The sequence below is a fragment of the Vulpes vulpes genome, chromosome 14, assembly GCF_048418805.1.
Source record: "Vulpes vulpes isolate BD-2025 chromosome 14, VulVul3, whole genome shotgun sequence".
Taxonomy (NCBI): Eukaryota; Metazoa; Chordata; class Mammalia; order Carnivora; family Canidae; genus Vulpes; species Vulpes vulpes.
The window spans coordinates 17,616,950-17,635,087 of record NC_132793.1 but is presented as its reverse complement, the minus strand read 5'-3'; the positions used below and the strand labels follow the sequence as shown (position 1 = coordinate 17,635,087).

At 46.8% G+C, this 18,138-nt stretch overlaps 1 protein-coding gene across 23 annotated transcripts in view; it reads right to left on the bottom strand.

Moving 5' to 3' along the window:
* Positions 1–18,138, bottom strand: part of PTPRT (protein tyrosine phosphatase receptor type T) — a 1,025,198-nt gene that overhangs the window by 62,348 nt on the left and 944,712 nt on the right. For all 23 annotated transcript variants that reach the window (XM_072735832.1, XM_072735811.1, XM_072735820.1 and 20 more), the window contains 2 exons: positions 16,264–16,351; positions 1,141–1,217 (listed from right to left, as the gene is read on the bottom strand). In XM_072735832.1, coding sequence (XP_072591933.1) covers positions 1,141–1,217; positions 16,264–16,351 — 165 coding nt within the window. The remainder of the gene's footprint in view (positions 1–1,140; positions 1,218–16,263; positions 16,352–18,138) is intronic.

The window sequence follows — 18,138 nt, the reverse complement described above, 5'->3', positions numbered from 1 at the left end:
CCTAGATTATGGGGAATTCAAACGCATACCACTCCATTTCATAGCCTGTCTATAAAAACACTTGGGCATCGGAGAGACCAAGGTGATCTCCTTCATTCATCAAGCCCTCAGGCCCCTAGCGGAGGTCCTGAGAAGCCTGGCTTGCATCGGCTATGACAGGACATCTGTCTGTGATGGCTGTGCTCACCCTTTGCAAACTGTCTCACTCCTTTGGTGAAGCAGCCCCTTTCCTACCAGGGTGTCTGAATCCCAGACTCTCCGTCCTTGGATCTATCTTGCCCTTGGTGATAGATAAATCATTCCAAGGCTCTGCTCTGAACAGGTCACCTCCATGATCAAAAACTTTCAATAGCTTTTTCTTGTCTACAGAGTCAAGTCCGGCTTTCTACGTGTGATAGTGAATCACCAATGATCTAGCTCAAAACTTACTTTCCACTGTTCCCATGATATAGCCTCTGCTCCCTTCAACCTGAGCTGCTACATACTTTCTGCTTCCCCTGCGACATATTGGCTTGTGCTGCCCTAACCAGAAGCCCATCTTCTTCCTCTTTAATTTTAAATTCATCCTGTGCTTGAAGCTTTGGAACATATCACATTTTGCATTCCTGATGGAAGAAGTGATTTTATTCGCCCACCTCTGAATCCCTGCAGCATTTTATCTGAACATATGACACTTACCACTTTCCAGTTTGCCCTGGAATTATTGATGTGCATAGCTTATCTTCCTGCTCAGGTTTTAAAGGGTAGAGACCATGGCGCCTTTAGCTTTATGGTTCCCAGAGCATCTGGCACACAGCAGGCACTTTTAAATTTGTGTTGCATAAATAGCTATACCTTCAAATGAATGAATGGATGGACAGACACATGTATAAATGAATCAATGGGTGAATGAACAAGACAGGCAACTGTCCTGGGAGCCCACAGAGCAGGCTACTCCAGCCAGCCCCAAAGAGGATGCAGCTTTAGGCAGAAAATCAACATGGGTTATGCTAATCACACAAATTAGGGAGGAGCCAGACCTCTCTGGATATGTTTTGGGAAGGCCCCCTTGTCGGGGAGAAACTGGGGGATGGCCACAGGTCTCGGGCCTGCTACAACCAACCCCAGAGCCCAGCTACCCAGCCCCGTGAAGATCCTCACATCAATGTAGTTGGCGTTGATGTAGTCAGAATGCGGGTCTCCATCCAGCACCAGCAGCCTCACCCGGGAATGGTCATCTACAGAGAGAGAAGAGAAAACAAGGCGGTGGTGGTAAGGGGCCTGCGGTGAGGGGCACTGCCCTCCTGCAGAGCTACCATGTATTAGTAGTATGGGCATCATGCTGCTTCTCACTCACTCTCTCGTTTGACCGCTGGCCCCACCCCATCTTCATCCCCTTTTACAGATGAGGCAGTTGAGGCTTAGGGAGATTACTGTGCCTTAAAAAGTACTGTGTGTACTCCTCTTTTTTTTCCACCTGCCCTTCTAATGCTGCCATTACCTACATGGGTGAGTCTCCTGCTTCTTTAAGTCTTAGTGATTTTTGTCATTAAAAGGGCAGTAGAAATACTTTCTTTACAGGGCAGTGAGAGAGAAAGATCAAAACACTCCGGAGGCGAGAAGTGTCAGATCCGAAGTAATATGCTCCATTTTCATTATTGCTTAAAAATGGCAAATTTACCTATTTTCCACATGTGCACAAATGCTTTTCTTTTGCCTCTTGGAGAATTGTTGCAAATAGATTGTTGGCCACATATTGTTATCAATACATTCATTCAAGTGAAGCTGGCTCCATCAGTATAAAAGAGGTCATCAATAACTAAAAACGTGTTACGGAGAATACCATTTCAAACACAATCCAGGCATAAACAAGATTTGCAGGGTTTAGTCAATGGCACAGTTACTTCAAATAACATCAAATAAAAACCATTAAAAAAAAAAAACCCTTGTGCAGAAGAATCAGGCTAATCCTTTACAACTAATTAAAGTACGCTGTGACATGCTAACAGACACACACAGACAGAAACCCTGGCTGGGTCTAGTGGGAGGAGGGGCTCAGCTTGCTGTCCAGGTCACTGTCATCCATCACTGCATGTCTCCGCATCCACTGTCTGCTCTAGGATAGGGTTAGGATTCCCAGCAAGGGGGCTGGAGGGCTCTGAGCATCTGGTCAGTGTCCCCAGAGTCAGGAGGTTGGGTCAGTATATCCTGCCAAGACTGAGGCAGCAAGCATTTGCTTCGACGTGGATGGAGCTGGAGGGTATTACGCTGAATGAAATAAGTCAATCCCAGAAGGACAAACATTATATGGTCTCATTCATTTGGGGAATATAAAAAATAGTGACAGGGAATAAAGGGGAAAGGAGAAAAAATGAGTGGGAAATATCAGAAAGGGAGACAGAACATGAGAGACTCCTAACTCTGGGGTGGTGGAAGGGGAGGTGGGCGGGGGTGGGGGTGACTGGGTAACGGGCACTGAGGGGGGCACTTGATGGGATGAGCAGTGAGTGTTATTCTATATGTTGTCAAATTGAACACCAATAAAAAATAAATTTACAAAAAAAAAAAAAAAAAGACTGAGCCAGCACTTTGCGGTTCACAGGTACATCAACTATTACCCAGAAGCCCCTGAGAACAGGGACATTAGTGCTTCACTCCCTGTTCCATCCTCTGTGCTTCCACATGTGGCAGGCACTCCACAAACCCTTAGTGAGTGTATGAATAAATCATCTCATTGGATGCTCACAGTGATCCTGTGAGACAATTAGTGTAGATCCCATTACAAATGAGGAGACTGAGGCTCACAAGGATTGCCTGCCCCCATGGTCCATGCATGCTAGAACTTGAAAGAGTGAGGTTCTCTTAACTCTGAGCTCAGATATTCCTGCTCCCAAAGAAGGGTCTAAGCAGGATACTGGGAACTGCTACAAGTATACACAGCAGTGGGGAATTAATGACAGAGAAGTGGCTAGCCAGTGATGGAAGAGCCGAGAAGCCAAAGAGAGGCTGTGTGGTAACTCAGAGATCAGCATTAGCAAGGAGACATGCCTCACTGGGGATGGCAGGGCAGAGGGCCGAGGCGAGGTTATCAGAGCTGGTGCTGGGACCCCCCCATGGAAACGAGTCTGTAAGCCTCTCTGGTGGGAGCTGGAAAAAAAGAGTGGCCTCTCCCGCTGCTAAAAGAGGACTCGATGATTGGGACAGAGTGGGCTTCTTCCTTTCCCTGACTTCAAATCTCCCACCAGTGCACATCCTTGGCCAAAGCCAAACAGACACTAGCTAGCAAGAAAGTGAGAAATGGAATCTGCAGGTGTCAGTTCCCTGTGAGAAAAATTTGAACATGAGAAGGTAAGGAATGGGTCCAGGACTGGACAGGACACTACTTCATATCCATTAATACAATAATTCAAAAATTATTCATTGAGCAAGTGCTGGGCACTATGATAGACACAGAGATACACCGGATGCCACTTTTCTCACTCCTCATGGGCAAGGGCTGCAGGGATGTCTAACTCATCCTTTTGGGTGGTAGGGGAGTGGGGCATGAAGTCAAGAGTTTGAAGTTCACTTTTCTGGAGTTCATGGCAGGTATGACTTTACATATGTAATCTTACTCGATCAATTTATTCCTCAACATTGCTCTGTAGATTACCCCAATAATACAGTGATGATGGAGTATGTTTATTCTTCCCATTTCGCAGATGAACAGAGGCCCAGAGAGGTTAAGCACATCCCCAATGTTATGCAGCCTCAAGTGGCAGAGCTGAGATTCTATCTCAGGTCTGTCTGAACCTGAACCCCCGCTCCATCCACACATGGTGCTGCCCCCCCTGGACTTCTAGCATCCCATAGGCACTGCTTCTGGAGTCTGTGCAAATGGTTGGTCCCAGATCCTGCAGTGTTCAGAAGTGGGACTTCCCAGGGGGGCCTCCACCCCGCTCCAGGAAGGAGTCAGACAAGGCCTAGCACCCGACTCCGAGCTGAGACTGTTAAGGAAGCCCTGTTACCAGCAGTTTCAAAAACTATGAGCCTTAAAAAAGTCAAAATGCACATTGTGCTTTCACTCATTGGTCTCACTAATAACTTATTGATTCAAAAATCTCCTTTGTTTATTGAGTTATGACTGCCCCTGGGGGTCTATAGCACTGGAGTCAGAGATTCTGGTTTAAAATGTTGAGAAGGAATTTTCTTTAACATAAAATGAAAGTTAAAATCTGGAAGCAAAAATGATTTTGAAAACCCCAAAGAAACAAACTTATTTAAGTTAAATATCCTTAACGATGAAAGCGGCCTCTACCCGCCAAATGATGGTATTTGTTGGTATCGTGTCTTCATCCATTCATGAAGAACCTACTATGTGCAGGCTGGTTGAATGGCCTGAGGAAGTACTGTCAGTACATCATTTCTTTTCTTTTTTTTTTTTAATATTTTATTTTTATTTGAGAGACAGAGAGAGAGAGAGAGAGAGAGAGCGAGAGAGAGCAAGAGCGGTGGGCAGAGGGAGAAGCAGGCTCCCTGCTGAGTTGGGAGCCCTATTCAGGGCTTGATCCCAGGACCTGAGCCGAAGGCAGACACTTAAACAACTGAGTCACCCAGGCGCCCCAGGAAGTACTGTCAAAATGATACTCATGCTTAAGCAATTTGTCAGTGTCGTGTGGGAGACAGACTGTACATGGAAGTCCAACTTCCAGATCTAGAAAGTGGAAAAAGGAGGGCTTTGTGAAGCAGTATGTGAATGAGGAATTTAAAAAATGAGGTAAGACTTGACTAGTAGACAGTGAGGACGGGTCTTTCCATCAGAGGGAAGACAAGAGTGGAGGCAGTGCTCCAGAAAGAGCAAGCATGGTGGGGAGGTGGAAAACCATTTCCTGTCTTATGGACACAGTGTGAGGGAAGATTAGCCAACAGGAGAAGAGAGAGAGGGGGTAGGCAGGGGTCAGGTTACAGAGGGCTATCCATTCCGTATTAAGGCACTTAGATGCAAGTGTCCATGCTGGGCTCTGCAGGGCATCCAAATATAGGATACCTCTATTTTCTGGGGCTGCGAAATGCTATTCTTATTATGCAGTGATCAACACTCATTCCCAGAGGGCTAACCTATGGCAAGTGGGATATACTGATAATGCAAGGTAGGGAGCTGAGGGTCAGATCTGGGTTCAGACCTTAGCCCTATCACTTAGTAAGTCAATTGCTCTCTCTTAGCTTGGGTTGCTTAGGAAAGTGAACCAATACCATATAGCTCACGGAGTACTGGGGGGATTAAATGAGGAAACGCAGGCATGAAAAGTGTGAGGATGTTAAGAAAATGAAAAGACAAGCCACAGACTGGGAGAAAATATTTGTAAGATACCAGATAAAGGACTTGTACTTGTTCTTATACAAAGAACTCTTAAATGCAACAAGACAACAACCCAATTAAGAAATGGGCAAAAGATCTGCACAGACACCTCTGCTATAAAGGTACACAGATCAGATAAATACATAAAAAATGCTCAACATCATATATCAGTAGAGAATTTCAAATTAAAACAATAATGAGATATCTCTATATAGCTACTAGAACAGCCCAAGTCTAGAACATTGACAACACCAAATGCTAGTGAGGATATAGAGCAACAGGACCTCTCGGTTTGTTGCTGGTGGGCATGCAAAATGGTGCAGCCACTTTGGGAGACAGTTTGGCAGTTTCTTTGAAAACCAATCATACTCTTATCCTATGATCCCAGCAATTGCTGTCTTTGGTATTTACCCAAATGAGTTGAAAACTTACATCCACACAAAAACCTGCACACAAATGTTTATAGCACTTTTACTCATAGCTGCCAAAACTTAGAAGAAAAAATCCAAGATGTCCTTCAATAGATGAATGGATAGACAAATCGGTATACCCACACAATGGAATACAATTCAGGGATTATTTAGAAATGAATGATCAAACCATGAAAAGACACAGAGGAAACATAGACACCTACTGCTAAGTGAAACAAGCCAGTGAGAAAAGGCTTCACACTGTGTGATTCCAGCTCTATGACATTCTGGTAGGGACACAGTAAATAATCAGTGGTTGCTGGGGACTTGGCGAGAGGATGAACAGCTGGATGGAACACGGGGGTGTTTCAGGTCAGTGACACTGTCACTGATACTATAATGGTGGATACGTGTCATTATACATTTTTCAAATCCCACCAAACTGCACAACACAAAGAGTAGATGCTAGTGTAAACTATGGACTTTAGCTAACTATAATGGATCGATACTGGTTCATTAATTCTAACAAACATAGCACACAAGGTGATAATAATTCGAGAATCTGAATGTGGGCGGGAAACAGGCATATGGGAACTCTCTCTGTACGTTCTGCTCACTTCTTCTGAAACCTTAGACTGCTCTAAAAACAAAAAACAAAAAACAAAAAACAAAAAAAAAAACAGTGCCTGGTATGCAGCAGGTACTTAATAAATGGTTCTGGGCTGAACATGAGGCTGAGGGCTGAGATGCTTAGAAATGTGGTGTCCCCCCCTGGCCCTTTTGTACCAGATGTAAATCCACGTGCTGCAGAGGCAAAGCTATGGTGTGTATTTTCGAAAGGGCACAATTCAGCTGAAGGCCCACCAGAAAGGCACCGCATGGAGTAGCAGCGTCCTCATGGTTTATTTATTCCTTCTGGGAGATACTAATATTATTCTGTGTCCCCTTCTTCTTCTTCTAACTTTATATAATTAGAAGGATAAAAAATTGTGTTTATCCACAGGCGCATAGAGAAAGATGGGGCAGCGGGCGATGTGAAGGAGTTTATACAAGGTAATTTACAAGCAGCCCAGAACGTTCATTATGCTCTATCTACATTTCGCGAGCCTGAAAAACAGCTAATTTAGTACTCCCCGTTTGATATTCCAGACAAGGAGCCGGGAAGAGTCACACAGAGGAGAAGCAAACTCCTCCACGGTGAGGTGAGAAGAGGCTGGCCCCACCTGGCTCTCAGCTGAGGTGGGAGATGGGCAAGAAGGGGCCTGCAGGGAGGAGAAAGCTGGTGGCAGCCAGTGGAGGGGAGACATCACTGCAAAGACGCAGAGACCGGAATACAACTCTAGGGGAACAGAAACACCATCCCTCTGGAATCAATATGTTCCTCGTCATTTTAGGATAAAGACCAGCGGTATGCTGCTAAATGTTTAGCAAACAGCTCTCTGGAGGGAAAAAGAGGCCCTGATCGGTATAGTCTGCTGATTCCTGTGGTATAAATACTCCCACCATGACTAATTTCAAGCTACCAACATGGCATCAACTAGCTCACAAAATTCCTAAAAATTTAACAATCTGTTCTTGCAAGCTGGTATGAATCGGCTCAGGACACCACTAACAGGGAACAAAGCCCACAGCGCTTTGCATGATCTGATGGTTTGGGACCCACTTCCCAATCTAGCCTCATGCTCCCTTTCCCACATACTATATGCTGATAACTACACTTTTTTCAGTTGCTCAAATGCACAGTATCTGCTCTGACCCCAGGGCCTTTGCACATGTAAAAGAACACCCCCAACCCACCTCCACAAGTCTGGCAACATCTCATTCTTCAGGTCTCTGCTCAATGTTCCTTACTCAGGAAGTTTCCTATGATCTCTCTCCACCTCAGACTCTGAGAGATCCCTGTTCAGAACTCTTAGAACAACTGTATTTCTGTGGCTACCTGATTAACCTGTGGCTCCCTTTCACATTCTATTTAAGGAAGGGCACCTGTGACACCTTGGTGGCTCAAGGGTTGAGCATCTGCCTTTGATTCAGGGCGTGATCCCAGGATCCTGGGATTGAGTCCCGTATCAGGCTCCCCATAGGGAGCCTGCTTCTCCCTCTGCCTGTGTCTCTGCCTCTCTTTCTGTGTCTCTCATGAATAAATAAAATCTTTTTTAAAAAGTAAGGAAGGGAACCCTAGTCACCGAGCTCTATAGTGTGTGGCACATAGCAGATACTCAATAATGATTTGTTTAATAATTGAATTCATATTTGTGTCTGAAAGGCTGAGAACCAGAAAGGGGCAAGGCCCTTTGCTTAATAGCCATAGAGTTGATTCTAGGCAACCTGGCTTGTGACTCAAGGCTCTTTACCCAGAACTGGCAAGGTGTGCCTGGATCCTGTGCTCAAATACCTGCTTTCCACATAGCTGATCCCTTACCCCATCTGCAGATCCATTCTGTTCTGTCCCCAGATTCTGCTTTCTGCAGGAGAGACCAAGGGATCAAGTAGACGCCGGAGACAGGTGGGAAATGAGTCACACACTAACCACATCACCTGGGGCAAGTTCCTTTCCTCCTCTGAGCCTCACTTTACCCAACTATAACATCAAAATCATATCTACCTTTGCAGACGGACTGCAAGGATTAAAAGAAGATATGAAGGCACCTGGTATGTTATAACAAATCAAACACAAGGATGTGAATTCAGTTGAATTATTATTCTAGATTAGTGGTTCTCAAAATGTAGTCCCTTAACCAATAGCATCAGTGATGCCCGGGAGCTTGTTAGAAATAAAAATTCTTGAGTCCTAGCCCTAACCTGCTGAATCAGAAACTCCGGTGTGGGGTCCAGAAATATGTATTTTAACTAGCCCTCTAGGAGAAGCTGATGCATGCTTGGGTTTGAGCATGCAGATCAATGTTCAATTATGTAGCATTGGGATGCCCTTGTTATTCACTTCAATTTGTCTTGGGAAAGACCAAAAGGTCCTTCTAGAATTGAGCCTGAGACTAGACATCCACCTTATGTTAGGTGGCGAGGCAGAGGAATTTACCTATGTGGAGTGTGTACGACGTTCCAGGTACTATTTTAGAGGGCTAATAGGTGCTATGCAATTTGATTGTCATAGTAACCCTGTGAGGTGTGTGTGTGTGTCTATCTATCTATCTATCTATCTATCTATCTATCTATCTATCATCTATCTATCTCATCATCATCATCACCCCATTTTATGGATGAAAAACTCAAGGCTCTAAGAAATTTAACAACTCAGAAGATAAAAGATTAAGGACTTTCTCATAGAGTGGTGGGATCCCTATTCCTCCTGGAACCCCAAGTCCCACTGCCCCCATGCTCCTTCTGTGCCAATTCCTACTCCAACACTGACCATCCCATGGTGTTCCCACTCCCACCCCAGAGGAGAGGGGGCTTTCCTTCTGTGTGCTATTCCAACCCTCCAGACAAACCACAACCTCTCCTCTCCTCCTTGCCCATCAAAGGTAACCTAATGAACAAATCAACGGGTCTCCTCCTTAATCCACTTAAGAAGAGAATCACTTGTGAGAGGTGGGGCTGGGGAGAGACTATCACTTGGATATATGATGTCCTTTCTTCCCGTCTTCTGGGCACTCAGGAGGGTAAAGAAAAGGTGCAATTTTTCAGAGAAAAGAGATTTGGCTCATTACAATGAACTGTGGAGCTGAAAAATCATTTCCTAGAAGGATTGGAAATGTTAATGCCATCATCTTGCACGAGTGGAGAGGGAAGAGGCATACAGCTCCACGGAGACTGCCCGGGTACCTCATTGAAGGTAAAGGTCTGCATATTCAATCTTGATTGAACTACCATTATCAAGGAAGAGGGTAGGACAGGGAAACAGCCTGGCAGTCCCTCCACCTCCTTGCTCTGGCCTTTCCATGCTGGCTGAGGATGGGTGGTTGGTTCCCCTCTGCAGGGACCTCCTTGGAGCCTTTGGCGGGGGGGTTGGGTAGAGGGGTTCAGCATGGAGGGGCAGAGCGCTGGGAGAAGGCAGAGGCATAGGGGACTACCTGATGCATTTTCTGCTTCATCCTAAACAGGATGTCCAGCCCACATTCCACTGAGGGAATTTTCTGGAGAGAAGGAAATTTTCTCATTTCAGGTTCCCTTGGAAGCAGGATCTGAGATAAGGATTTGAGCTCAAGTAGTTGGTATGGAAGGTGATCCCTGGAAGTGGGAAGGGGGATGCGAAGGGGATGAGAAAGGAAGGACTCTGGGAAGGGGTTTGTCATCAAGCCAGTTACCACCTCAGACAACTATGGCGTTGTCCTGCTGGAAGATCCAGCAGGCTTTTCTGCCTCAGGGGAGATGGGCCAGGATGCTCACATACCCACTCTCCTCAGTCAGCCCCTGAGGGCTGAAGGCTACTGTGGGGGATGGTTCAGGTCTCAGCAGGCTTGCTCTATGGGCAGGCAGAGAGAGCTCCTGTGGCCAGAACAAGTCTTCTGATGAAGCAGGGTACTGATGACTTCTGTACCAAGAGCTGTCTGTAGGACCCAGGCACGGGCTGCCCTCAGAGATCCCAAAGGAGAAGGGGGACAGAGAGTCAGGAGCACTGAACAAAGTGCCCACTTTGTCATCCTAGTTCCATCTCCCTAGGAATCAGCAGAGAAACTATTATGAGAAAAGCTTCTGTGTTTGTTTTGAACCTGAGTTCCTCCCTGGAATTGAGAATGGCCTCTCTGAAGAGCTCATTCCAGCTGGCCATTTGTTCTGAGGTCAGAGCCCTTAGCATGTCCTCCCCCAACAGCATGATGCATCTTGATGCAGAAGTATGCCTTGCCTGGAAGCACATGGCACCCTGGCAGCACGTGCCTGGAGCGCTGGTCATGAGTGTCCCGCAAACCCGCTATGTGACCCAGGCCAGGGACTCTATATCTCTGGATCATCATTCCTCACCTGTGAACTCAAAGAGGCTGGACTAAGTCTCATCTGGGTTTAGAAGTCTCTACATGGATTTGGATTCAGTAGTCATCCATCCTTCATTCATCCTAATCTGTCCTTCGTACATTGAGACAGGAGAAACTGAGGACGGTCAAAGAGATGAAGTGACCTTGCTTAAAGGTCATGCACTGGGTCAAGGGCAGAACTGAGACTAGAAGCTGGCTCCACCTGTCCCCCGGGTCTGATATTCTAGTACAGCTGGGCCCAGTGGACTAGGTCTGTGGACTAACTTCGTCCTCTGGCTTCAGGTTGGGTTTAGCCAATGGAAAGCACCTGCAGGAACTGGACCAAGAGGATTCGACCAATGTCCTTATTTCCTCAGCTCTGCTTGCTGAGGTGACCGTGGGCTGACAGCGATGCCACTGAAGGCCACACCTCCTGTTAGGCCATCTCTCTTTCTGGGGGGTCTTGGTAGCTTCTCCTTGGGGTAGTGAGCCTTGAGGACTGCACTATTCCTTTTTAGCTCCCTACACCAACCTAGCTCACCCCTTTAAACAAAAATCACTTGATTAAATTCTCTTCAAATCCCCCTCCTTGAGGGTCACATTTCCTGCTGGGACCCTGGCGGAGCTGATGACATTTGCAACCCCTGAGATCACTTCCTCTCCTCCCTATAACTTCTTCCCAGGCCTGGCAGCACAGGAGGCCCCCTCCAGAACATCCACGTGGGAACGCTGGGGTATTCTTGAAATTTCCCCTCCTCCCCAGTCTCTGCCCCAGAGCTGCTTGAAAGCAAAGAACTCTTTGTTCTGGATCTCCATTCACTTCCTTCCCTTTCACTTCCCTGTCCTCCCACCCCTGTGAGCCCCACTGTCTCTGTTACCAAATTCTAAACAGCCTCATTTGGAAGAAAGGGCTGATTTAGCCAAGGTTTCTCCTTCATTGTTTCATTTGTAGGCAGTGCCCTCCCTCCTCCTTCTCCTCTTTAATCTTTTCTGTCCTCCTGGCCTGGGCCTTTGTCCCCTGCACTCCAGCCTTCCAGAGCTCTGGGTTCCTTAAGATGCTAATCACACTTGGTTTTCTTCTGGTGCCAAGAATATTTCTATTTATCAAGCCACAGCAGACTTTGCCTTGGGGAGGGACACATACAAGGGCAGGAACACTTTCCACTCCTCGGGGCAGTTTCTCTTTTTATTCCAGGACTCTGTCTTTGTTTGGTTCCTCGGTGTCTTTTAGGGCTTTTGAATGCACAGGTTGCCTGATCCTGGTCTCCTTTTGTTCTGGGTGTAGACCCAATCAGGCTGCAGTGTACTGCAGAATTACTGACCCTTAAGTTAGAAAGGAGATTCAGGTTTGTTTGAGCCTGTCAAGGTGGTATTATTGGGGGGTGCCTGGGTGGCTCAGTGGTCGAGTGATCCCTTTGGCTCCGGTTGTGATCCCGGGGTCTCCCCACAGGGAGCCTTTCTCCCCCTGCCTACGTCTCTGCCCCTCTCTGTGGGTCTCTCATGAATAAATAAATTTTTTTTTTTAAATGTGGGGCAGCCCCAGTGGCTCAGTGGTTTAGCACCACCTTCAGCCCACGGACTGATCCTGGAGACCCGGGATCGAGTCCCACGTTGGGCTCCCTGCATGGAGCCTACTTCTCCCTCTGCCTGTGTCTCTGCCTTTCTCTCTCTCTCTCTCTCTGCCTCTCTCATGAATAAATAAATAAAATCTTAAAAAAAATAAATGTGGTATCGTTAGTTGTTTGAATTCCCTCTACCTCCTTTGGGGGGTTTCCCCAGAAGGAGATGCAAGATGAGGATCCCAATGCATGTGGTTTCTGCAGGAGAGAGGCAGTGAGGCGGCTGAGAGAAGGCAGCCCCTAAGGGAGGGGATTTTAAGCCAGTTCCTACAGTGGGAAACTGTGGCCCAGTCCCTGTGGGAACCCTGGGAAAGGTGTAGAACATGCCCTCAGTGGGATGGTGAGGAGCTGGGCGACGCCACAGGCCAGAGAGACACTTCCTTTTGCACAGAGTGTCTTGCCCTGGCTTTGGAGCAAGTCCTCAGGCAAAGAGATGCAGACAGGGCAGCATGAGGGGAAAGCAAGCGAGGTGCCCAGGGCACCCACCTCTGCAAGGTGCTTGCTCTTGGTATCCTGCAGCTGAGTGTGGCATCTCCTTGAATTCTGCATGCTGGGTGCCTTGTCTGCTCACCCTAGTCCCAGCCTTGGATGCCAGGCTGCCTGCTGGTGTCACTGCACACCAGGTGGTGAGGCCATGGGGTGTGGGTGGGACAGGTGCCGGCAGCATCTTCTGCGCCCCTAGTGATGGAGTACATTCCCTTTCATTGTTTTCCCTTGCTACCCTTCTGAGACTCAGCTATCATGGGGGACAGGAAGGTTTTCGTCTTGTCTGTCTCTGTGTCCCGACTCTCGGTCCCCACTCAAGCTCAGGAGCATCTTGCTTCTGCAATGGTATATCATTGCTCCCTGTGTCATTATGTGCCAGTCTGCTTCCCTCCCTGCTCCCTGACTATTCTCTATTTTATCTGTGAAGCCAGAAGGGAGAGGCCCATGGCGGAAGCCCTTCGGGGTCTTACAGAGAGTCTGCTTTCCAACATTTAGTTCCTCTGTACTGAGCCCCAACCATATGCCAGATTTGGGGACAAGAAGTACAGTCATCTGCCTGCTGTCACAGAACATCTATTCCAGTGATGAAAACAGTCAGCCAACAGTCATCCAAATGCCTCTCAAATCACAATGCTGATGAGGGTTAAGGAGAAGATAGGTATTGTGCCCAAAGAGTGAATAATGGGGTTTTGGCCAAATTCGGAGGGTCAGAAGAATTCCCTGAGGATGTGGTGACCAAGAAGGATCTGAAGAATAAGTAGAATTTAGTAGAGCAAAGTGAGGCGGGAAGAGCACTTAGATAGAGTGAGAGGAATGTACAAAGTCCCTGTGGTGTGAAAGAAAGCTCAAGGGACTGGATAAAGACCAGTGTGGCTTAATGGGGGAAACCAGGATGGGGAGGACAGTATGAAATAGGAGTGGAGAGGTGGCTGAGGGCCTTTGCATAAGGAGTGCTTTGCTTCGATGTGGATGGAGCTGGAGGGTATTATGCTGAATGAAATAAGTCAATCCCAGAAGGACAAACATTATATGGTCTCATTCATTTGGGGAATATAAAAAAATAGTGACAGGGAATAAAGGGGAAAGGAGAAGAAATGAGTGGGAAATATCAGAAAGGGAGACAGAACATGAGAGACTCCTAACTCTGGGAAATGAACTAGGGGTGGTGGAAGGGGAGGTGGGCAGGGGGGTGGGGGTGACTGGGTGACGGGCACTGAGGGGGGCATTTGACGGGATGAGCACTGGGTGTTATTCTATATGTTGGCAAATTGAACATCAATAAAAAATAAATTTATATTAAAAAAAAGAAATGAAAGAAAGCCATTTGAAAGGTTTTCAGTAGGAAAGTGACACGATCCAATTCCCATTCTGAGGCGGTCTCTCTGGCTTCTGTCAGAGATCAGATAGGTGGAAGCTGAGGGTCAGATTAGATGTGCAGCAGCAGGAAGAAGGCTGGGCAGGGTCCAGGTAAGAGCTGACAATAGCTCGGGCAAAGGTGCTGGCTGCTGAGGATGTGCAGAAATGTCTGGAAGATTGACGGGTGTGGCTTTTGCATGGATACCTGGCCCAGGCTGGATATCCTTATCTCTTGGGGAGGCAGGGTCTCTTCACTGTGCTCTAGCCATTTATCTTTTTTCTTATCTGTGCAACCCCCTGGGAGGAAGACATTGTTGTACCCATTTTACAGAGACGACTAACGTTTGGCATGATCACCTAAGGTCTCACAGCCTAATTAGTGGCCCCTATCTAAACTCACAGTCTGAAAGGGGGGACGGACAAGTGGCCAGATATTGTAAGATATGGTATGCACGGTGCTCGAGCAGAGGATGGCCAGAATGAGCAGCCGCCTGCCCAGCTCCGTGGGAGCAGAGCCTGGCTCAGCAGAGGCCCACGCGTCACGGGTCTTAATAACACACTTCCTGATTGTTCGAGCATCTCCAACACTTCACTTGCAAGAAATCTTGCTGCCTGCATTACTCTCTTCCAAGAGACAAATTATAAATGTTTTTTGATTAGTTCTACCATTCATAGCCGATGCCTAAATCAGCACAGGAAACAGCTAAGCTAAAACTTCTGCCTCTTTCTTCCTTTGCAAGCTGCCTGTATCTTACGCTTTCTTCCTCCAATTTTTTTTTCTTAGGCAATGTCTAGACAGTTAAACAAAACAAAACACTGAAGTGTGCTAGAAATAATTTGTTATTTGGGATCTCCCCCCCCCACTCTGTTTTTGGCTAGATGGGGTAATCCTGAGAGCTGAGGCTAGAAATGCTCTGCACACAATTGGTGAGATATCCAAAGGTCCAGGTGGAGTACACCATGGCAGACAAAGGCTGTTGTCAACTTTTGTTCTAATCAGACCATGTGCTCAACATTTTGTATGAGGTAACTTTCTCCTCTCTATATTTATGCTGCTTTGAAGGCTGTACATACCAATATTTGGCAGTGATAATACTGTGTGACCTATGTCTGGTATGCAGTCCCACTGTAGTATCTCTCACCCTCACAGTCTAGCACTGAAAATTATGCACAGTCACACACAAATGTTGGCACTACCCTTGTTCAGGCCTCACCATCCATCGCTGGGACCACTGCAGTAGCCTCCTGGCTAGTCCCTCTGCCTCCAGTCTCTCCCAATCTAATCCACCCTCCCAATCAGCTACCCTAGTGATCTTTTCTTTTCTTTCTTTTTTTTTTTTTAAGATTTTATTTATTTATTTATGAGAGACACACAGAGAGAGGCAGAGACACAGGCAGAGGGAGAAGCAGGCTCAATGCAGGGAGCCCGACACTGGGACTCGATCCCGGGTCTTCAGGATCAGGCCTTGGGCCGACGGGCAGTGCTAAACTGCTAAGTCACCTAGGCTGCTCCCTAGTGATCTTTTCAAAATGGACATCAGATTATGTGCATCTCCCCACCAACCCAGCTCATTTCATGTCTGCAGATGGGGATTCAGTGATTTCTGATTAAAATAAGATGTTATTATATATCTGTACTGCTCATCAGTGACCACAAGAAACTAATTCTATGGCTAAGAGTAATGCTGCCAAGCACTGTGCAAAGGGCTACATACCTTTATAAAATGGCCCTGTCTTTATATCGCTTTGAAGGGAAGAAACTGGAACTTTCCCAGGGCCCCACAACTGGGATAGAAGCTCAGGTGGTCTGACTCCATAGAACTCTTAACTGCTCTGCAACACTGCCTTCATCAAACCATGTATAAGGGGTTATTATAGGAATGTTAAAGCTGTTGTTGAGAAAAAGGCAATGACCTTGCATGCTTCCCCTACCTCTGACAAAACATGCTTTCCTCCTGCAGGTCTGGTGCCACCAAGTGTCTTGGCCCATGCATGCCCTGTGTGGTGACACTCACCTTACAACACCTGCCCCCCTTGCAGTGGGGCCAGCAGCAGTCATGATGCCTTAAACCCACAATGCCTTAAACCCCTCTTGTGTCACCAGAATAGCCTTGGGTTCCTCTGAACCCTGAGCTGGTTGCTCCCCAAACCCTCAGAGTTCTTACAGGATATGATATTTCCATATCGATTCTTATTGCGGTTTTCGTCCTCTTTGGCTGTGTCCCACGAAGCTGTCTGCCCTTCTGGTAAGGCCTAAAAAAGGAAGGATAGAGTAGTTAGAATGGCCTGAGATAGGGGCTTTATCCATGTGCCAGGGGGAAATCAGATCCACTGGGATGGTTAACTCAGTGTAAAGGACTCTGTGTACTTGGATGTGGCCTAGGGAGAAATAGACGTGGCCCCTCCATGGACTTACTCATTCACTGACTCAAATGTTATTGATTCCTTCTGTGTGTCATAAGCTCAAATCTGGCCCTGTGGCAGAGTCATTTGCTTACTAACTCATTTATTCGTCTGACAGATATTTATTGAGTCCCTAATATGTATTTGGCACTTTTGTAGGTACTTAGGATATAGAGAAATAGACAAAGTCCCCTTTGAGCTTCCAGGCAACTGGGTGATTCCACAAGTCAAAGAGCAAATGTATAAAATTTCAGATTTTGGAAAGTGCTGTGAAGAAAATTAAGCAGAGAGAATGGATAGTGATGCAGGACAAGAATTTCTTCAGATTATATAGTCTTGTAGGGCTTCTCTGAGAGAGTAACAGTTAACCTAACTCCTATTGATGTGAAAAAGTTGGGCCAAAAGCAGGACGTGCTTTCCAGGCAGAGGGAACAGGTGGTGCAAAAGTGGTAACCAATGACCGTATTCAAGGGTGAGGCAGGGAGAGTAGTGGTGGGAGCATCTGGACTGGCTATATAAGGCACTGTGGTCGTGGGTAACGAGTTGGATATTATTCTAAGTGAGATGGGAAGCCATTGGAGGGTCTTGAGCAGTGCAGCTTGCTGAACTGATTTATGTTTTACAAAATACATTCTGGCTCATGTATGGGCTATAGGCTCTAGGAGGCCTGGCAGGGAAGTCAGGAGACCAGTTAGGAACTTGTTGCAATATCCCAGGTAAGAGATGACGGTACCTTGGACCCTTTACCAGGATGGTGGCAGCAGATGTAGTAAGAAGTGATTATTTTCAGGATGTTTGGTTGAATATTGTAGATTTGGGTTCCCCCAGAAGCAGACTTGGAAACAAGGATTTGAATATGAGATCTTCTTTGGGAGGCAGCCCTAAGGAGTATGGAGGGGAAGAGTGGGGGAAGTGACACAATCGAGGGAAGGAAGTCAGTACAGAGTACCTCAGTAAGTCACCACAGTGTATACCTGGGGTTTAATCTCACAGACCTGTTTCATGTTGGGGTATTTACCCACTAATTCCCATCAACTATTGATTGATTGATTGACTTAGGAAATCCTTTAGCACCTCTGCCATGCTCTGTAGGTAAGGTGCATATTCTTTCAGAAAGTCCTTGGGCAACAATCCACAGGTGCTTCCAGAGCGTGGGCATTGGGTAAGCATGCGTGGGAATGCCGAGTATAGAGGGGACACAGGCAGGCCACCACATCTGTTGTAAGTATGGACTACGATGGGAAAGAGGCATGAAGGCTGATTTCTAGACTGTTAGCTTGAAGAGCTGAGTGGAGAGCTGTGGCATTTGCGGAGATGGAGAAGAAGTACATGGGGAGAAAGAACTGGGCAGGAATGAAGTGTTGTGTTTTGGGTCCATTAAGTGCTTAGAAGAGCACCTGAGTGCTTGCTGAGTGCAGTGTACAGCTTGACACATTCCACCCAGTAACAACAGCATCAGCAGCCATATTTGAGATGACTATTTGACATCCAAGCTGAGATGCTGAATAGGAGGTTGGACATAGAAGTTCACAGTCAGAGCTGAGGGAGAGAAGGGCTGAGAGTCATCAACCCAGGAGGAGACAGACAAGTCAACAGCCATGTGGAATGATCAACAGTTATGAGCCAAGTGTTATAGA